The 22,730-nt window shown below is 42.2% G+C and overlaps 2 protein-coding genes across 2 annotated transcripts in view; both read left to right on the top strand.

The window, feature by feature from the left end:
• The first annotated feature begins 13,003 nt into the window (after window positions 1-13,003).
• On the top strand, window positions 13,004-22,626 carry LOC119630625 (uncharacterized). The gene is made up of 2 exons (XM_062676331.1): window positions 13,004-14,917; window positions 20,399-22,626. Exon 1 carries the CDS (start codon window positions 13,130-13,132, stop codon window positions 14,498-14,500), a length of 1,371 nt encoding a protein of 456 aa, XP_062532315.1. The 5' UTR covers window positions 13,004-13,129; the 3' UTR covers window positions 14,501-14,917; window positions 20,399-22,626.
• Window positions 19,050-22,730, top strand: part of LOC101744633 (uncharacterized) — a 26,038-nt gene continuing 22,357 nt past the window's right edge. Inside the window, exon 1 of the mRNA XM_062676251.1 lies at window positions 19,050-20,514. Coding sequence (XP_062532235.1) covers window positions 20,361-20,514 — 154 coding nt within the window. The 5' untranslated portion in view covers window positions 19,050-20,360. The remainder of the gene's footprint in view (window positions 20,515-22,730) is intronic.

Genomic DNA, 22,730 nt, shown 5'->3' with positions numbered 1-22,730 from the left:
GGTAAAATCGAAACAGCTACTGAAGCGGTACGCAAAAGGAGGTCATAGAAAAAAATTGTTTACGGATGAGAATTTTTTTACAATTGAGCAACATTTTAACAAAAAAAATGACCGTATTTATGCTCAAAGCTCTAAGGAATCCCAATTAGTCGACAGAGTGCAACATGGGCACTATCCGACTTCAGTGATGGTTTGGTGGGGTATTAGCTATGAAGGAGTGACTGAGCCATACTTTTGTGAAAAAGGTATCAAAACATCGGCACAAGTGTATCAAGATACCATTATTGAGAAGGTAGTGAAGCCTTTTAACAACACCATGTGCAATAATAAAGAATGGTCCTTCCAGCAAGACTCGGCGCCAGGTCATAAAGCTCGGTGTACGCAGTCTTGGTTGGAAACGAACGTTTCGGACTTCATCAGAGCTGAAGACTGGCCGTCGTCTAGCCCCGATCTCAATCCGCTGGATTATGATTTATGGTCAGTTTTAGCGAGTACGGCATGCTCTAAACGCCATGATAATTTGGAGTCCCTAAAACAATCCGTACGGTAAAAAAATTTCCCATGGAAAGAGTGCGTGCTTCTATTGATAACTGGCCTCAACGTTTAAAGGACTGTATTGCAGCCAATGGAGACCACTTCGAATAATCTTTTTATACTTTAAATTGTTTTATATTTATGTATTAAACTAACACACTGTAAAAGTAATAAATGTTATTTGCAATAGAATTTTTTTTATTTCTAATTGTAACAGTATTTATGGCCAGACTAAGTATAATCGGATTTCGCTCTATCTTTTTTTTTATTATTGCTTAGGTTGGTGCACGAGCATATGGCCCACCTGATGGTGAGTGGTTACCGTCGCCCATGGACTTCAGCAATGCTAGGGGCAGAGCCAAGCCGCTGCCTACCGTTTAATACTCTCCACAAGCCTCGTTTGAAGAAGGACATGTCATAGCGCTCGGGAAACACCGTGGAGGGTGTAACGCTAGAAAAATTGAAATTGTTTTTTTTAAATTAAGTTTTGAAATTAACGCCCTCTAGCGTATACGTGGCGCAGTGTGGGGAAATAAATAATTATGAAACGCTGCTTAGTGCACTTATCCGACACTGCATGGCGTGACTGTACTATCTTGTCTGTGGTTCGAGGGTGAGATTGTCACAGCACTATAGGCGGAACTTTCGAGAACTGTAAGACAATTAATATAAAAGGACAAGTCACTTTGTCCGAAGCCTTTTTCAATCAAGATCTCTCGAGCTGCAGTGCAAGTTTTATTAAGTATTTACCATAGTCAATTTATCGGTTCCTTGGTGTATTTTTATTCAACCAGGGTAAGTGTTTCATAATTTATTCTCCACACTGTGTCCACAACCATTTATCTAAATCGAAGTTAATACCACTTTGTCTTGTCGTGTAGGTCCTAATAACTGGTACATTACATGTACATGTTAGGGTGCGGAGCGTGACCTTACTATCACCTTCAAGATCCCGCAGTACTTTTCTGAGTGGACGCTGCCGGAAGCGAGGTGCTCTGGCTTGGCGATCCAGAAAGTACTTGACTACCGTATAACAAAGAAACACACCTGCATACACAACCTGGCTCGGATCCAGCAACCCTAGTTGCGGGGAAGCAATCCAGTAATCGTTCGTCATTTTGTGAACCACTGGTGATACCGTCTTAGTTTATAATATTGTTATTTAATCTCACTTTCATTAAATTCTTTCTTCTGTGTTCGGTATACCTACCGACACATATTTGACAAAGATACCGTACCACTAATTTATTCTATGTAAACAATTATAATCATTAAATCTGTAGTTTTTATTGGCGTGAGTCTCCCAGAGCGGTAAGTGGTGGCGCCCTGAGATCCTCCTCACCGAGTCTCCTGTTCACCGGTTGTCTACCGGTGGTGACGTGTCTAGAAGTGGTGCGACTCGGCCCCGTGTCTCTCGACCCATAGACCACCTTTTGGGGAGTGACGCGACTGGGCCTCATGTAACATCTGCATACCAGGGACACCCTTAGACACAGACACGTTATAAGGGGAGCTCATTCCATAGCCGGATGGTACGTGGCAAAAAAGACCTCCGGAAACGCACTGTGGATGACCGTAGTGGCTCCAGGTAGTATGAATGAACTCTACTCCGGTGGAGGGCGGTGCGATGGTAAAAACGAGATGTCGGTATCATCTCGAACAATTCCTCAGAGTACCTTGAGATATAAGTTCTAAGGTCTCAGTATAGTTACAATCTCCACTCGTATCTACCGAGAATCCTTCATACCAGCACCCACCTATGGAATGAATATAAAATAAAGTAAGTAGTTACAACTTACAATTGATCCGCTTCGTAGTGCATGTACAATAAAATTGACACCGTCAACAATATTAGTCACGTGCAAAATTATGGGTAAATTCAAATTTTATTTCAGAATTAAATCAGTGTGTGGAGATTCGGATGCCGATGTCGATAAACTCCAACATCCCAGATTAGTTTACACAGAAGCTGTTGTGAAGGAAACTGAGACTATACCAGATTTATTCAGTTGTTTTGAGAAAAACAGAAAATGAAATTAAATTAAGTATGTATTAAGTAGCCTAGGATAGAGAGATCTTGATTTAGAGAAAACTAGTGAAACGATTGGATTATTTGTTTCGTTATAATAGGATCATCTCTTTTGTCAATCTTATATGATAAATAGATGTTTGTTTTTTAATTCCAGCGTTAGAAGCTCTTGGAAGCCAGTGGAGGGCTTTTGCCTGTCTCCATAGGAAGAGAGGGCCTCCCCCCTTGTTGGGCGAGTCCTCGCGGTACGCTACGAACATTCTAGCGCGCAGCATGATAGCGGTACTACGGAAATGCTGTGTTTGTAATATTAGTAGCTTAGTGTAGCGTAGCCTTATCTACGAAATGCCTCACTTGACTCATTGATACGCGAAGTGATTTTTAAAAAGTTTTGGTATTTAAATATTATTTTAGATATTTAAATGGATATTTAAATATAGATAATTAAATAGATATTTAAATATTAAATACTTAAATATTAAATTTACGAATATTATTATTATAAATTGAAATGTTAGTAATCTTAAATTAATTCTATATTTATTTTATATTTGTAGACTTGTTTTTTAAGTATTATAATACCGTTATTTGTGTACCATGTCACTGGCAAATAAATTATTTGAATTGAATTGAATTGAACTGAATAACAAAGCGTAGAATAGTTTTTATTGTTGTTGGGACTTCCTTTTCCTTATTCCTTCCTCAATCCCCTATCCACGCCATCTGTTGACACTACGAGAAATACTACGCGCGTATGAAAATGGCGCGAAGTGTGTAAAAAAAACTAAAACATGGTGCCGGTGCAAAAACAATAAAATTGTGATTTGTTGATCAATCAGCACATATAACTCTCGCCAGTGAGAAACTTTAATAGTGCATCAACGAAATACAGAGTGAGTCCTAAATCTTATCCTTTTTCCAGTCCCAAACATCTAAATTCAAAACATATTTAGTGGTCAGTTTCGAGCGCGAATAACCTATGGTAACTAGGGGCATATTCGTTAGAAAACTCTAGTTCTACATTTCATTTCGCTTTAATCTTATCCTAATAACAATATAACTATTATTTTATAATATTATTTTACTATTTAAAGCATAAAATAACAATTTATTTTTTATAAATCTCAAGTGACGTAGGTAGTTCAAAAAATTTATTGGTTGTAAAAATAGCATTTATTTGTAACATCATTTTTGTATTCAAATTCAAATTATCTTTGTATTGTTACTATAATGTACGTATTCTATAATGTCAGAACTCAAATTAAAACTCCTAACAAGTCAACGTGAATATGTTTTTAAGGACATACAAATACTTTATAATTTATCACAACAAATTGCATCAGATTCGTCAAAATTATCTCAATTCAATGTTCGATACAAACGTCTAGATGTTTTACGGCAAGAATATTTAGATCTAACTAATCAAATAAATGCGATAAAACTTGAAATTAATCCTAAAGACAAAATCGATATGCAAGTTGTTAAGGCATTTGACGACATGTATTACGCGATATCGGAAGCGTCTAACGCCGACCCCGGCGACGCCGGCGCACCCCCGTCGCATTACATCTCACCCAAGCCGTTTGGTCAGCAAGTACGTTTACCAAAAATTAATTTAATCAAGTTTGATGGTAGAATTGAGCAATGGCGGACTTTTTATGATACATTTACGTCCCTTGTACACGAGAATGAGAATATTACAGCAATTGAGAAATTTCATTATTTAATATCGTGTCTATCGGGTGCTGCTTTATCGATTGCCAAAGGGGTACCTGTTACATCTGATAATTATCAAATAGTTTTCGACGCGCTAGTGGGTCGATTTGAAAATAAAAGATTATTAGCTACATCTTATTTAGACAAAATTATACAATTTCAGCAATTGAAAAGTTCTAACATTAATGATTTATTGATATTAAATAATTTATTATACGAAAGTGTCAATGCCCTCAAGGCAGTAAACATTCCTAATCTTGGTGAATTTATATTATTCTATTTGGCGTCCCGTACTTTAGACAGTGACACTCGTAAAAGATTTGAATCACAGTTACAGGAAAATTCAAATAACCTACCTACTATAAACGACTTACTAACTTTTTTACAAAACTACGTTAAGATACTAGAGGTTAGTGAACCAAGCTCGTCATCTGTTGTACGTATACAACAAACTAATAAACAACTCACAAATTATAAGAGTGCACCTCGCAATGAATGTTTTTCTAAAAAACCTTATTTGAAATCAACATCATTGCCCGTTAATTCAAATATATCTTCAAGTGTCAACACCGGCGCACCGTGTAGCTGTTGTGAACAACAACATAATCTATATAAGTGTCCTAAATTTCAAGCTTTAGGCATACAAGACCGGCTTAATTTAGTGACATCAAAATCTTTATGTAAAAACTGTTTACGCCCAAATCATAACATTAACAAGTGTTATTCAAAATTAAATTGTTTTACTTGTGGACAACGACATCATACGCTTCTCCATGAGGTCAATACAGCTGTGAGTGGCATGGTCACAGTTGACGTACGCCCGGACGAGATCACACGTAATCCTACCTTCGAGTCTAGCACTGCAGCCTCCACTAATGCGTATGTGGGCTACAGTCGCTCGGTAGTTCTTTTGGGTACTTGTGTAGTTCGCGTTCGTCATCCTCGCAGTACTAATCAATCATTTCTTGTACGTGCGTTGATTGATAGTGGTGCTCAAGATTGTTTCATTACCAAGTCATGTTGTCAACGTATGGGCTTACCATTACGTCGCTGTCCATTAGCCGTAGTTGGTCTAGGTCAAAATGCTGTACATCACGTGACTGGAGTTACTTCTTGCACTGTACTTTCTCGTACTTCAGAAAATCCTCATTTCAACATTAATCCTATCGTAGTAAATACTATAACGAGTAAAATGCCTGCTACAAACTTACCTAGTAATCTTCGTGAATCTTTTAAACATCTGGTCCTCGCAGATGAGAATTTTGATAAACCATCAAATGTAGATTTACTACTCGGCGCAGAACTGTTCCATAGTATTTATGACGGTCAACGCGTTCAGCCCAGTCATGACCTACCGGTAGCTTTACACAGCGTGTTTGGTTGGGTCATCACCGGCAAACTTAATACAAACTATTTACCTCCGCCAACAATATCTTCTCTCTTAGCATCCACACGTTCTCTGGACGAGGGACTTAAGCGATTCTGGGAGATCGAAGAACCTCCAAATCAGGTTATTTTAAACCCTGAAGATATTAAATGTGAACAAATGTACTCAAATCTAACGTATCGTAATCCCGAGGGCAGATATGTGGTACCTATGCTTCTCAAAGAACCTATCAGTCAACTAGGCGATTCTTTCAACCAATCATTCTCTCGGCTCGTTAACCTAGAACGACGCCTTGATCGAAACTTAGAGTTGAAAAAAGAGTACACCGCCTTTATGTTGTTAGGGCATATGGAGCCTAGCGCTGACTCGAATAAAATCGGGCAGTATATAATTCCTCATCATTGTGTCATTCGCCCGGAAAGTACAACGACTAAACTTAGAGTTGTATTCGATGCTAGCGCCAAAACTACCAATGGCAAATCTCTTAACGATCTTGTATATACTGGTCCAAAACTTCAAAACGATATAGGAGATATACTTACAAAATTTCGGTTGCATGCTGTTGTTTTTACTGCCGACATCAGTAAGATGTATCGAAACATCGAACTTAGGCCAGAAGACCGAAAATGGCAGCATATACTTTGGCGCGATTCTCCTTCTGATCCTATAACTGAGTACGAGCTGAAAACGGTAACCTACGGGGTTACGAGTTCCCCTTATCTGGCAATACGTACTCTGCATCAATTAGCCTCTGACTACGAAAAAGAGTGGCCATTAGCTGCTGCTAGTCTTCGTCATGATACTTTCATGGATGACATCACTGTTGGTGCTACATCTATTGAAACTGCACTGAAACATAAAGAAGAGTTAATACAAATGTTAGCGCGTGCTAAGTTCGAATTACGTAAATGGAGTAGCAACTCACCTGAATTCCTTACCCAGATACCAACGGAACATTGTCAGGTTCCAAAACGTCCGTCTGGTGTAGTGGTAAGTGACATGGTCACTACACTAGGGGGTCGCGGGTTCGAATCCCGCCAAGGGAAGATATTTGTATGATAAATATAAATGTCTTTTCCGGGGTTATGGATGTATATTAAATATATGTATGTGTATAATAAAAATCTTACATTTATTTCCGTTATCTGGTACCTGTAACACAAGTTCTTTACGAACTTATCACGGGACCAGTTAACGTGGCGTGATTGTTAGTAAAAAAAATAAAATAAAATATTTAAAAAATAAAAACATTTTGTGATGAAAAACAAAAACAAAGTATCAAGATTCTTGGAGTCCGATGGGATCCAGCTGATGATAACTTCACTTATGCTTTATCAGAACTCGCTCCAGGGAATACAAAACGTGCGATTCTATCAAACGTCGCCAGAATTTATGATCCACTCGGATGGTTGGCTCCAATGGTTCTAATAGCTAAGCTTATCTTACAAGAACTATGGCGCCTTCAGCTTGACTGGGATGAAACTGTACCGTCAGATATGTTGTCTCAGTGGCATCTATTTACATCTGAGTTTCACTATCTGAAGGATATTAAAATTCCTCGACTAATTGTACCTCTTCATTCAAAATCATACGAACTTGTAGGTTTTTGTGATGGATCTACCAAGGCTTATGGTTGTTCTGTGTACTTACGTATCACTACCGACACTGAAATTACATCTCACTTGCTTATTGCAAAATCTAAAGTAGCTCCATTAAAAGTTCTTACTGTCAACCGATTGGAGCTATGTAGTGCTGTATTGCTAGCAAAAATATTGAAGCATATTAGTAATTTACTAAATGAAACTCAAACCTCAAACATAACAATTTCAAAGATATGGGCATTCACTGATAGCTCGACTGTACTATCATGGCTGCAAACAGCACCTCATCGTCTTAAAACTTTCGTAAACTTTCGTTGCACACCGTGTCGTGAAGCTGTTAGATAATTTGTCTGTCGAAAATTGGTATCATGTGCCAACGTATGATAATCCAGCCGATTACTGCAGTCGTGGTCTTCCCTGCTCTCAACTTGTGGCTTGTTCCACTTGGTGGACAGGACCCAAATGGATAGTCTCGAATTCTTCTACATGGCCGGTGTCTGAAAAATTACCTTATCTAAAGGAATTAGCCGAAGTAAAATCCAGCTTCTTGTGCCATGTTCTTTTGGAATCTTCTAACAATAGTATTCTAACTCAGTTAATTGAGAAGTACTCTTCATTGTTGAGGCTACAACGCATCTTTGCCTGGTGTCGACGTTTTATTGCAAACGCAACTCGTCCGCCAGAAAAACGTATCAAATCTTTTTTAACTTTTACAGAACTAGAAGACTCTCTCTTTACCATTGTAAAACATGTTTTTTTTTTTTATGATTGAAGGATTACTGGTGGCCCGGAGGCCTTTCCAGTTTCACCAGGACAGGTGGGCGAGCAAAGGCTCAGCCAGAAGGGGTGGGATTTGCGAACAGCTACCCGAGCGCCTCCGAAGGAGACCTAACAACTCAAGAGTAGCTGCTTCGCGAATGAATCTACTACCGGATCGGAATCGCGACCCGCTGAGAAGATCCGGCGAGAAACTCAGCGAGCTGATTCATGGGTTAGGTTGCACGGCGAACTCTTTGTCGAGTTCGACGAGTACGGTTACCGAGGTCCCTAAGCCTGCTCTTAGAGCTGAAGGCGTCTAGTGCAAAGGTTATTGGATCTGATGGATCCGTAAGGACGTGTCTAGGGCGTCGACGGTGACTGGCTCCTGCATGATCAGGATTCGGGGAGTAGTCAGCGGCGGCTACGATAAGGCGATTATCATGACGCATAGCCTTATCGAAGTACCGTTCCGACGCTGACTTCATGTATTTCTGTATAGATTCGAGGCCCAGGTCGTCGTGTAGGTCAACGTTCCTCACGAACCACGGAGCTCCGACGGCTAACCTGCAAAAGCGGGATTGTAGAGATTGAAGGGTGTCTATGTGTGTGCGGGCCGCGTGAGCGAACACCACACTCGCGTAAGTCATGACGGGCCTTATGCAAGTTTTGTAAAGTGTCACCTTGTTCCGAAGGGACATTTTACTCCGCTTACAGATCATGGGGTAGAGTCTACCGAGAATAAACGCGGCACGGTCACGAACTGATTTTATATGCGGGCGGAATGTCATCGATGCATCCAGGGTAACGCCCAGGTACTTGACCTTCCTGGCCCAGGGTATGGATTGACTAAAGAGAGTAATCGGGGGTGTGAGATTCCTCCTCCTAATACGGGAGGAAATCCGTGTGGAGCTTCCCCTCTGAAATAGCACCGCAGTACTTTTCGCTGGGTTGATGTCTATGCGCCATTTTCGGAACCACTGTCCTAGGGCTAGGGCTGCGCTCTGAAGCTTCTTCGCGATTAGGGACTTGTTTCTACTGGAATAGTAAACAGTCGTGTCGTCGGCGAATAAAGCTAAATGGGTCGGCGGCGACCGGGGAATATCGTTAACGAATAAGCTAAATAGGAGGGGTGAGAGGACAGAGCCTTGCGGGACTCCAGCTGTAAGAGGTCGTGGGGAGGAGCGGGTTCCCTCGACTCGATATCGAAAAGAGCGGTTCGACAAGAAGTCCCGTATGATGAGCACGAGACTATCCGGCACACCCATATTGAATAGTTTGAAAATCAAACCGTTGTGCCAGACTTTGTCGAACGCTTTTGCGACGTCGAAGAAGAGAGCTCCCGTGTATAACGGTTTTGGTCGATTAAGCCCCACAAGAATGTGCTCCGTGAGGCGGTGCACCTGTTGAACGCATGAGTGATTTGTACGGAATCCGAATTGTTCATCGATGAGAATGCCCTTGGATGAGACGAAGTCTCTGAGGCGTTTGTAGAGCAGACGCTCATACAGTTTGCCTAGAGACATGAGGAGGCTGATCGGGCGGTAGCTCGTCGGATGATTTTTTGGTTTACTGGGTTTATGTATGCCGATAACGTCCGCTTCTTTCCACACCGCGGGAAAGATACAGTTCGCCATAGCGGCATTGAAAATAGATGCCAACATCACGATGAGTTCGACGGGTAGAAGTTTAATAACGCGGTTGGATATACCGTCGGAACCGGGAGCCTTGCGAGGACGTAGGTCTTTGATCAAGTCTTTAACTTCCATCGGGGTGACGGGTGGTAACGCATCCGAGGGTGGCAAGGAGGCTCTGCGTTCTACCTCACTGTCTACTAATTCTACATGAACAGGGTCCACGGATTGAGTGCTGGGCGTACACTGGGTTTGCAATGTATCGGCCAGCAGCTCTGCTTTTTCGTCATCATCGAACGCCGCGAGTCGGCCTGAGGGGCCTACGAGGGGGGGCATAGTTACTACCGTATCCGATTTGAGAGTACGAGCTAAGCGGTAGTAAGACCTTTGGGAGGGCGCGAGTCCTTCTAAGAAATCAGACCATCTGGCATCCCGGACTTCGGCGATGCGAGACTTTACGTCGCGTTGTAGGGCACGCATTCGAATACGATTTTCCGCGGTAGGATACCTGTCGTAGGCGCGTATCGAAGCGTTCTTAGCTCTAAGGAGTTCCCTAATATCGTCGGACAATTTGAAGCGGTGAAGGAAGTCCTCCGCTACAACTTGTTTCGATGATCTATCTAATGTCGAGGTGATGTGTGACGTTAAGATGTCTATGGCTTCAGCGGTATCCTGAGGAGACGGGGTAGAGTCCGGGTTAAACGGGAGCGATGGTGGATCAGATTCAGCCAGGCTGATGCCCAGCGTGTGCCAATCAACCACAGTCCTCGTGACGGGAACGGAATCGGGAGCGCGACCGAGCTTCATAACGACGGGACGGTGGTCTGAATCTAACTCTGAAACTACTTCGATCGAGTGTAAGCGCAGAGTTACGTTTTTTAATAACGCTATGTCGAGTATATCCGGGCGATGCGCGATATTTAGCGGGTAGTGAGTCGGTGTTAGCGGAGCGACGATATCGAAGGCGAGATCATCGACTAACGCATCAAGCCGCCTGCCATTCGGGGTTGTGGTGTGTGAGTTCCACCTGATGTGTTTACAATTTAGGTCGCCCGCCAGAATGACAGAGCTCCCCATGCCGAGCAGCGCATCGATATCACTGCTTAGAACGATCTTATCCGGTGGAAGATAAACGGACGCGATAACGATCGGCGCGTGTCCCGTCAGTGAGATTCGGCACACTGATGCTTCGATATTAGCGAGCGCGGGAGGATCGAGCGGGACGCAATGCAGGGCTCTTCTATAGTAAATGACGGTACCACCACCACGAGCAGAGAGCCTGTCGTTCCTGACCATGTTATAGTTCGCGATTTTAGGGTCACGGCGCGCGGGCTTAAGTAGGGTCTCCTGCACTAAAAAGATATCAATTTGATGGTCACGCAAAAAGTCAGAAACCTGATCACGTTGATTTGCGAGACCATAAGCGTTAAAAAATCCTATCGTTACGGATAGGGGCTTTATTCTACTTATATACGCCATTGATTACCGGCGGAGTGAGGGGAGGACGTACGTATTTAATGACGCGTATATGTCGGCGTATTCTTGCACAACGGCGATAAAGTGTTGTGCAGTGGAGGCAGCGCGAATGGCGTCGCCCAAAGCGTTAACGCGCTCAAAGTTGATCGACTGAAAGAAGTCGATCGCTAAAGCGAGATTGTCGGACGCGGTCGGAGGGCAAGTCGCGGGAGAGGGACGAGTCGCGGGGGCGGGACGAATCGCGGAGGAGGGAGTTGTAGCCGTGTTCATGTACGGCAGCGGTTTCGCCCAGGCCGAGACACTGGGCACCGGCGCCGGAACGAACGCTGACTTAGCCTGCGACACAGAGGGTGCCGAGGCTTTGATGTCTGGGCCGGAAGCTCGGAGGCGGTTTTGGCGGGCGACGCGGCGATTTATTTTCGGGGCTCGGGGGCATCCGCGGTAATTTGCGGGGTGACCCTGTGTTCGACACAGGACGCAGCTAGGCGGTTCCGTCGCGGTTTTTTGATCGCGAGTGCATAGGACCGTGGCGTGATCGCCTAAGCACTTGACGCATCGGGGGCGCGCGTGACAGTTACGGGAAGAATGCCCGTATAATTGGCAGTTATGGCACTGGCTAGGTGTGCCTTTCTTGTGTGGGGTTTCGACTGTGATTCCGGAAAGGCTACAGACCGTTCGGATGTTAAATATTTGCTTACCCTCGGGGGTAGGCTGGAGGGCGACGAGAACCATATTATATGGCTCCCTTCCGCGGCCTGTGTGCATGCGGTGTACGGAGTTAACCGGTAGGCCTTGTTCGAGAAGGTCGGCCTTGACGAGCTCGGCATCCAACTCTTTAGGGATGCCACGTATAACGGCACGGAGTTCGCGCTCCTCCTGGAGCGTATACGTGTGGAAACTTATACGCTCCTTACGGAGGTAAGAAGAGAGGGCCCTATGGTCGTCGGGTGTTCGAACCTTAATTTGAATGCCGTTCGCGAGGTTACGGGCATTCGTATAATTGATATTTTTGGCCTTAAGGGCCAGGGAAACTCGTTCCCAAGCTGCCTTCTCTTGAAGGATTACCGGGGGAGGGGTCTGGGTTTTATTTTGTGCCACCGGACGCGGCGACGGAGTGGCACGGGCTGGAGGCGCAACGGGAGTCTGAGGGCGGGGGCGCGACGCGTTCGCGGCTTTGCTAATTTTAGCGGCCGCGGGTGCTCGAGACTCCGCGGCACGCTTCTTACCCTTTTGCACCAGGGTGAATCCATCCGTCGATGAGACGGGGGCGAGGTCGACCTCCATCTCCGAGTCAGAGTCGGAGGACGAGGAGGCGGGCGCAGGTGACCTACGAGTAGGAGTTTTGGAGGGCGCGACGGAGGCCGCGGATGATCGCGCTGCTGGAACGGTGACCACGGCGGACGACGCAGCAGTTTTACTCGCCAGTATAGGCGACGCGGGAACGGCAGGCACGACGGGGGCTGCGGTGCTCGATGCAGAAGCTTTGCACGCAGGTACAGGCGACGCAGGAGCAGCGAGCTCGGCGGAGTCCACGAGAGGGCTCGCGGTGTGATCGGCCTTGAAGGCCTGAAACTCGGAAGTGAGCTTTGGGTAGCGAAGCCGGAGAAATTCCGCAAATACAGCGTCCATGATGTCTACGTGCCCAGGTGGGGCTACCCTGGGTCTTAGAAAACACTCGCCTTGCGGCGAGGCCCCAACTTCTCGGACCTGAGCGGTTCTATTGAACACAGGTGGCGATGCGGCACGATTACTACAGGACAAAGAAAAAACACAACAAAACGGAAATAACAAAAAGAAACAAAACAATTAAACACTTCCAGGAAGACAGTTTGTCGGCAGATGTACCACGAACACAGAAATAACAAAAGGGAACAAAACAAATAAAAACTTCCAGGAAAAACACTTGGTCGGCAGATGTACCACGAACACAGGCCGCGCGAACAATGGCCGGGCTAACAAAAGCCGGGCGAACAAAGGCCGGGCGATCGAGTGGTCGATGAGCACGTCCGCGCGTGACGGGTGCCTCTATCGGAATGTAAAACATGTTCAATCGCTTACATTCGCTAGCGAAATTAGTGCCATTAAAAGTGGAAAATCTTGTTCTCGCACTATAATAAAGTTAGCGCCAATTCTAGATCAACGGGGTCTGTTACGAGTGGGGGGACGATTAAAAAATGCAAACTTGCCACAATCAGCTATAAATCCGTTATTGTTGCCAAAAACCTCCCATCTTTCTCTGATTATTATTGATTATTACCATCGTTTATTTCTACACTGTGGACCTCGTGCGTTACAATCTTTAATTCAAAGAAAATTTTGGATCCTAGGTATTCGTAATCTTATTAGATCACGGCTTTCAAAATGCGTCACTTGTTTTAAAGTAAATCCTGTGCCCCTTCAACCTGTAATGGGTGATCTTCCCTCTATCCGAGTTCAAGCAGCTCGTTGCTTTCAAAATATAGGTGTCGACTTTGCAGGACCTTTTATCGTGAAAGAAAGTCGCAGACGAAATGCCAAAACATATAAAACTTATGCCTGTATATTTGTCTGTCTAGCGGTTAAGGCAATTCACATTGAATTGGTAACTGAGCTCTCCACCTCGGCCTTTATTGCTGCTCTAGATAGGTTTGTGTCCCGTCGTGGTTTATGTAGTACTATTATTTCGGACTGTGGTTCGAATTTCGTGGGTGCTAAACGCTATCTCAGCGAGATGCATCAATTAATGCTAAGTAAGAATCTTGAAGTTGAGTCTATTTTGATAAACCGAGGAGTCCAATGGAAACTAAACCCGCCAACCGGAAGTCATTTTGGAGGTATATTTGAAAGTGGGGTAAAATCGATGAAGTATCACCTGAAACGGGTAATCGGAAGTCAAATATTAACCTTTGAAGAGCTAACAACAATTCTTACCAAAATCGAAGCTATTCTCAATTCACGACCATTAATTTCCGTATCTTCTGACCCCAACGAGGTAGACGTATTGACACCTGGGCATTTCTTGACAGGGAGCCCTCTAGTGAGCTTGCCCGAGCCTCTCCTTGCTGATATACAAATGTCAGTTCGTTCTAGATGGCAGATGCTACAAAAGCTAACTCAAAGTTTTTGGCGTGTCTGGCATTTGGATTATCTTCATACATTACAGCAACGCGCTAAATGGTTTAAACAACACGGTAACGTTAAGCTGGGAGATATAGTTATGATCGTGGATCAAAACCTTCCACCGTTGGAATGGCGTATCGGCAGAATTAGCATAATCCATCCCGGTTCTGATGGCGTAGTACGGGTTGTCACTGTCCAAACAGCTCACGGTCTGCTGCGCCGACCAGTTACAAAGTTGTGTCCTTTGCCAATTCACGAAAACTTGTAACCTTTATAATTTACTTTATACTATTATCTAATTTAATATAATAGTTTATTTATTCACATAATTATTATTTTTATCTTAATTACTACTTTATTCTTAGCATATTATTATCTCTAATTCACTAGGTACCTTAGTTACCACAGCTTATTATCTTATTAAAATCTTTTGAAATCCTCCAATGATTTCAAGTGGGGGGAAATGTTGGGACTTCCTTTTCCTTATTCCTTCCTCAATCCCCTATCCACGCCATCTGTTGACACTACGAGAAATACTACGCGCGTATGAAAATGGCGCGAAGTGTGTAAAAAAAACTAAAACATGGTGCCGGTGCAAAAACAATAAAATTGTGATTTGTTGATCAATCAGCACATATAACTCTCGCCAGTGAGAAACTTTAATAGTGCATCAACGAAATACAGAGTGAGTCCTAAATCTTATCCTTTTTCCAGTCCCAAACATCTAAATTCAAAACAATTGTTTATACAAAACTAATCCAATGGCGACTCAAAAGCAAATAATGTAGTACTAAATTCATACACGTACATATGTACAACGAAACATCAATGAGTACATGCACTCACACACACAACTATGTTATTTCTTCAGAGAACTACACGATACCGTCCGACAGTAACTGTGTGTTGGGTATTTATGGTCTGAACCGTCACCCAGTGTGGGGCCCTGACGCGCACACGTTCCGACCAGAGCGCTGGTTGGAGCTCGGAGGTGTGCCCGACGACCCTAATGCATTCGCAGGATTCAGCGTCGGGAAACGGAATTGTATCGGTAAATACAATAGAAATAGTTCTATTCAACGCTCAGGTATACCACAAGAACAAAATTAATAGGTAAATCTATAAACAGGTAAGTATCCTGCCTATTTTTGACGCGATACAGTCGGTCGATCGATGTTTTTATTCTTTCATCCTTAAAGTATTGGTTAAGTATTGATGGGTGCATCTCTGGCTAGTGCACTGCTTTTAGTACCATAAATAAAATATATTGCACTCGGGCAGAATTTCTTCTCTTTCAGTGGTTTCAGTACCAAAACCACAGGTCCATTTTTTTGTTTTTGTAACAAACACAGAACATCCTACAATATCGATAAACTTTTATCAAACAGATTGAACGATCCAAAAATTGTATTTGACTGTGGATTAAGCGCCCGGCTCATGCATTATGTCTAGTGATGCGACTATGCCGATGTTCGAATCGCAGGCAGATACCATTTTTTCTGATGAAATGTGTACTAATCAAATATGCACGACTGACTTCCACGGCTAAGGAATAACAGGAATAATAATAATATGATAATAAAAAAAACCAAAGATGTGGTGTCGTGGGACACCAGGTAGGAACGAAGTTCCTTCGGCTAATGTAGAATCGACACAATTTGCAAAAAAAGGAATGGTGCTCAATTTTATGTAGGTTTTCTTGGTTTTTCTTTTAAATTTTGCTGATTAGTTTTTATTTAAGTACGGGAAAGTATTTAGGAAATTCAGTATTTTAGGAAATAATAAATTACGTAAAATAAAAAAATAGTAATTCAAATTATCAATTAAAATAACAAAATATATCTCTTTATTTTTGGTTGACAACATAAAATTACATAGAAATAGAAATAATTACTAAATAGAGAGAGAAGGGATTAGAGAACGAAAAGAAAGAAGGAGAAAGAGAAAGGTATTATACACTACTCGCTTGTGTATGCGAATGTCGCGCCTGCGCACGTCTCATTTAACGGTTTTATTCCACGCACTTTTTTCCACGGATTTTTTCTTACGGTTTTACTATCACATTTTTTTCAGTTCGGTCGCGCAGCAAAATCCCTATCCCCTCCAAGCCTGCCGTAAGGAACTTCGTTCCAAAAATCAAACCCGCAAAAATTTGAATATGCGTAATTACTGGTGGTAGGGCGTCTCATGAATCACACGGGAAACTAAGCACAAGGTGGTGACCTTCCCTATTTCTTCCGTCAAGTGGTAATACACTTTTGTTTGGTTGGGACTACCGTTGCTCTGAAAAACTGAGACTTAGAACTCCTGTCTTAAGGTATCAAGTTTCTTTTACTATTTACTTAGTGTCATGTTAATGTATATTACAAGTAGTAGTTGGCTGTACAGAACAACGCGATACGTTCCTTCTACCTCTGGTTCGGAACTGCCTAATACTAGTTACTTACATTTTACTCAATTTAGAAGAGTATCGTTCGGATTGTCGATAATCCCATCGGATGGGTTGGAGCCTCTGGGTCTACAGAGGGACTTCGGTTGTCTCTGTTTTTTGTACCGTATGTTCCATGGGGTGTGCTGATGTCCATGAGCGCCGATAACCACACACCATTAGGGCATTAGGATGGCCGTATTCTCGTCTGCCAACAGGAGCAGTAAAGCATAACATTAGATAAGCCGTGTAAGTCGCACACATGTTTCTATCTCATTTTTAAGACACCACAAAACACAAGAAATAGGTTATAAGTTCCAACCGTATGTTTTTACATTTAATATTCATTTAAGTAAGATTTTATGTCTAGTGAATATTTTTTTTCTTTTTTTGTATCAGTTATGTGCAGGATTCTGTAACTACAATACATATAGAAGAGGGTCGTCTGGATTATCCGTAATTCCGTTCCCACGGCTCGCTTAGAACCTCTCTGAGAGCCTCAGTTCTATGGGAAACACTCTAAAAAAGCTTAATATCCCATTATCTCTATTTTATTATTGCACCAGCTGTCATCGAAGCCGAGTTCGTATTACTCCATAATTACCACTCCAGCTTAAATGAACTATTCATTACTGTATTTTCTGACGGTTTATTCAACAAGCTCTTATGATTTTTTTTACGTTTAATGAGTTTCCGATAATTCACCGTTGCTTGACTATCTTCTAAGGCAATAAAAATATTATCTAAAATGTTCAGGGCACAAACATTGTTTAATTTAAATCCTCCGAATTGCAAGTGGTATGTGGCTTTAACCAAGGATACTTAAAATTAAATGATTTGGGAAATTAAAAACAAAATTTGGCTTTATATCAAAAATATAAGATGGAAATCTTATCTTAATGAATAAAAATTTCATTTAATCGTTGTTATTGTTCAGTTTAATGGCTCGTTAAAATTTATTATGCATAGTTACAATTTGGAAGAGACTTTATTTGAGCCGGAAATACCATTTTCTGTGAATAGTCGCGATTATTTCTAGTACGAAGCGGTATGTGAATCAATATGAATTGTCGGACAACCGTTTTAAAATATTGTTGAAATTTCGACCTACCTCGAGATGTCGCCGGGTAGGGTGACATCTTCTGTCGCCGACACCGACTTAACAAGACGTGAATGAAGCAATGCTTGGCCTTCTTAGATTATTTGTAATAGCAGATCAATAAGTCACAAGTCCACCTAATAATAGGCGGCTTCTAGGGTTTTGGCTAAATGCTCCTTACTGCTTAAGAATCTAAAACCTTGTTCTAAGAAGGGGCCATTGCGTATAGAAAAGTTAAGGGAGGGGAGTTCTTACGTTAAAAGGCAAAGGACAAAGCGACGTGCCACAATAATTGTTGGAAACGCACTGAGGATGAGCGCAGTGGTTCCTGGAAGCAGCAATAAACCCTGGTCCAGTGACAATTGATATTATGCTAAATAAGTTTCAGAACACGCCCCATGGAACGTACGCTACAAATACAGTAGGAATCAAAATCAAACTCGTGTCTCTAAGTCGCAGATCTAAGCAGCTTTCTGCCACTAAGACTACATTGACCCAGGATTCTAGCTCACTCTATCATGTGGTACAGCAGGCTTTCGACCAGGACTGGCACTGGCTTTTTTTTAGGATAAAGGGTGTACTGGTAGCTTATCATCAGAACTGGTGTGCGAATTCATGGATTTATTTCTTGTAATTGCTAATATGTGTGGATGAGCTTAAATTTTTATAGACCTGAACAACGTAAAAGCTCTTGCCCATCTTGAGACATTGAGTTCTAAGTTTCCGTTTTCTGTACAATGGCTGTCCCACCCTTCAAACTGAAATGCATTACTGCTTCACGGCAAAAATAGACAGGATAGTGGTACTTGTTCTACGGAACTTCTACACGATGTTATTCCTTCATCCTGGAAGTCATTTGTGAAACACGTATTTCATCAGAAAATTTGGTACCTGCTCGCGGGATTCGAATACCGGCACAGTCGCATCGCTAGATACGAATGCACCGGGACGTCTTATTCCGCAGGCCACGACGACTTCTAAATTTAGTCAAGCGGGGAGTTTCTAGCAACTATCCGAGTGCTTCTGAGTGAGGCTTAACAGCTCAAGGACGCAATCGCAACCTACTGAGAAACGAGAAAGTCAACGGGCTGGTGGTATAGGCTAAACGGACCCCTATAGGCTCATAGATACTATTTACTTGCACGACCTTCGGTATCAGGCGAGGAAAAGACAATAAACACTTCAATTGTATTGTCAATTATTTCAAGTAATAAATACAGCATAAATAATAATAAAATTATATAACAATAATAAAATTTCCGACTGTCGACTTACAGAGTTAAGGCACCACGAGCTCGGCGTTATCTTCACTTCACAACTAAATTTCCTATAACAGAGACAAGTATTGAATAAAACAAAACACTATTAATTTTTATTTTGCGTCCGTTTTAATTGTTCTTTTATTTCTTCCAAAATCTAGATATAATATTTTTTGTCTTCGTTTGTAATTGTTGTTTTGTTGGAGAAAAATAATGGCAGAATGCGCAAAATATTCATGATACAAAACGTTTACGATAATATTTTTTGGTCAGAAAAACCTTAAGTCACAAATGAAAAATAAATAGGTATAATCATTTTTGGGTTCGGTGGACTGCTTATTATTGAAGACAATTTATTTTAAATTTTATTTATTAACAGTTGTAGCTTAAGTCTTATTGAACACATAACGTTCAGATTCTGTAGTCAGAAAGGCCAGTTCGTGTATATAGGCATAAACCAGGTTTGAGATTCTGAGGAATTACTTGAGATGACACCATCGTGTCGTTTTTAGCATCGTACTGCCCGCCACCGGAGTAGAGTTCATCCATACTACCTAGAACCACTGCGTTCATCCACAGTGCGTTTTTTTGCCACCTACCATATGGCTTTGGAAGCTCCGCTCCACGGTGTTTCCTGCGCGTTATTACATGCCCTTCTTCAAATGAGGCTTGTGGAGAGTATTAAACGGTAGGCAGCGGCCTGGCTCTGTCCTGTCATTGCTGACGTCCATGACCACTCACCATCAAGTGAGCCGTATGCTCGTCTGCCTACGGACTACGGCAATAAAAAAAAGTTTCCTTTTTTCCTGGAAGGTAAATCACCACCGCATATGCTGGAGTTGTGAGTTGATAAGTGGAAGAACACAGTAACCACTTACCTGGCCAGCACAAAAAACTGTAAAAAGTTTCAATTTATTTGAGAAAATTTGGTGGTAGGACCGCTTGTGAGTCCGCGCGGGTAGGTACCACCGCCCTGCCTATTGCTGCCGTGAAACAGTAATGCGCTTCGGTTTGAAGGGTGGGGCAGCCGTTGTAACTGTACTGAGATCTCAGAACTTATATCTCAAGGTGGGTGGCGCATTTACATTGTAGATGTCCATGGGCTCCAGTAACCACTTAACATCAGGTGGGCTGTGAGCTCGTCCACCAATCTAAGCAATAAAAAAATAAAAAAAAAGCCTACGGAACCTTCACTGTCCTCCCGCCCTCGCTAAATTGAATTGACGTAAAACAATAAACAGCCCCTGTATAAATATAAATACAATCATTTCAACTCTTCATTCCAGTTCATTTAGAGTCAAAAGCAACCACTGTCATTTAAATTTTCAATTTTCTAGCAAATATGTTATTTTCGTTATTTTTTTTCATTTTCATATTAAGTTTGGCTGTGTTATACTCTGCGCTAGTCAAAAAAGGTCGGAGCGATGATCCTCCTCTGTTGGTCAACTATCGTCCTGTGGTTGGCCATCTATTTTATCTCTTTTGCAGTACTGCCCGTGAGTATTACTTTAATCGTCTTTATTTAAATAGGTATAAACAAAACAGTCGAGAACTTATTTATCCTGTCTCTCAATGGTTTTGCTGTTCTTTTTTTAGTAGCTATTAAAAACTTTAATATTTTCAATAAAAATAAATCGAAACCGGTATTTTTCGCATCTTTACAGGAAAACGTTGTCGATATCAAAATAGAAAAGAAAATATATTACTTAAAGCATTTTGTAATTCAGTACCAATCACTATGCCTAAGTGCCTTTCAGAGCTTACTTTTGTTTTTGAATATACTCTATATTAAATCTCTCAATAGTAGGTTAATTATATGTGTGATCGGCATTGGTTAAGCTATCTATTTATAACACTGAAAAAATTAAGAACATAATATATTTATAACTGAATTTATATATTTATAGCTTTTGAGCGATGCATGGGTGTTCGGATCCCAGGCGGGTACCAATTTTTCTAATGAAATACGTACTTAACAAATGTTCACGATTGACTTCCACGGTGAAGGGATAGCATCGTGTAATAAAAATGAAACCCATAAAATTATAATTTGCGTAATTATTGGTGGTAGGACCTTTTGTGAGTCCGCACCAGAAAGTACCGCCACTATTTCTGCCGTGAAACAGTTACGCGTTTCGATTTGAAGGTGGGGTAGCCGCTGTAACTATACTGAGACCTTAGAATATATCTCAAGGTGGGTGGCGCATTTACGTTGTAGATGTCTATGGGCTCCGGTAACCACTTAACACCAGGTGGGCCGTGAGCTCGTCTATCCATCGAAAAACTCAGAAATCTAGGGATGTAAAATAGCACGGATAACTAATATTGATAATTTTATTCAAATATTATATCTAGGTACCTCAAATTACATCGTGCAGGCGATTCTCAGTTTAAGGTTAAGCTTTGTTTTTATTTTTTTAATACCCATTGTTAGCGACCCTGTCTCAGTGTCAGATTTCATCATTGACAACATACACTGTTCGTCTTGAGACACTGCGGCATTTGGCCTTTTCAGAGGGCTCAAAGAGCTATGGAACGGTTTATGTTTGAGTCTCCCCGTCGAGATCCAATCTGGAATGAGGATATTTGTACGAGAACCAAAACAATCGACATAACCCAAAGGAGTGCCGAGGTTGAAGTGGGAGTGGGCAGGGTACAAGGAACAGATAGATGGCCACTGGAGCCAATAAGTTCTCGAGTGGCGACTGCGTACCGAAAAACGCAACCTGGGTAGATCTCTCATCTGGTAGAATAACAAGCGTAGGATGTGAGTTGCATAGGACCGGTCATTATTAATTTTTTATTTTTTTCCTACCTTTTCTAGTAACCTTGAGGGGTTATTCTAGATTCATCGAGCTAGTAGGTGAGCTCGCTCGCTCGCGTCGGGGCTCAAACCTGACGTTGTTGCTAACACGAACCCTAGCTTCGCAGAATGTATCGCCGGATCGGAAAAGCGACCCACTGAGAAGATCCGGCGGGAAACTCAGTGGGCTGTGTTCTGTGGGTTCCTGTCATTGTAGCGAACCTTTGGGAAGTACTAGGTTCAGACGTGGACGTCTAACTGCTGATGATGATGATGATGGTCTTTTTCATTGTCCATAGACATCTACAACGTAATTGTCGCCACCCATCATCACACGTGAGTTCTAAGGTCTCAGTTCTAGGCAGCGGCTTGGCTCTGCCCCTGGCATTGCTGAAGTCCATGGGCGACGGTAACCACTCACCATCAGGTGGGCCGTATGCTCGTCTGCCTACAAGGGCAATAAAAAAAAGTTTTGACATATATTTTATAGCGATAATTATATTACAACGAAGGTAGTCTGTTTCAGGTTTGTCGGGCTGTCGATAGCACTTTGCATTTTAATTTTAATTATTATAAGAGGAAGTGTGAAAGTAGCCCCGGTAATCAACAAATTAAAGAGCGGACGGTTTGCGTGGTATGGACATGGGTTGCGTAGAGAGAAGATGCATGTGACTAGGAGATGTATGGAAATGCTAGTGCAAGGTAGAGGGGGAAGAGATCGACCGAAGAAGACATGGATGGAGTGTGTGAATGACGATATGAGAGAGAGAGGAGTAAGTGTTGAGATGACGGCTGATAGAAGAGAATGGAAGAGAAAAATTAGCTGTGCCGACCCCACCTAGTGGGATAAGATGGAGAAAAAGAAGAAGATAATCTGAATATATTTTAGTCACTTAACCGAACACCGTT

Source organism: Bombyx mori, chromosome 26, assembly GCF_030269925.1.
Source record: "Bombyx mori chromosome 26, ASM3026992v2".
In the NCBI taxonomy this organism is placed as follows: Eukaryota; Metazoa; Arthropoda; class Insecta; order Lepidoptera; family Bombycidae; genus Bombyx; species Bombyx mori.
This window is presented reverse-complemented; position numbering and strand designations above follow the sequence as displayed.

Bases quoted from the DNA above. Each gene is read 5' to 3' on its own strand.
- LOC119630625 (XM_062676331.1), top strand. From the start codon at position 13,130: ATGAGCACGTCCGCGCGTGACGGGTGCCTCTATCGGAATGTAAAACAT.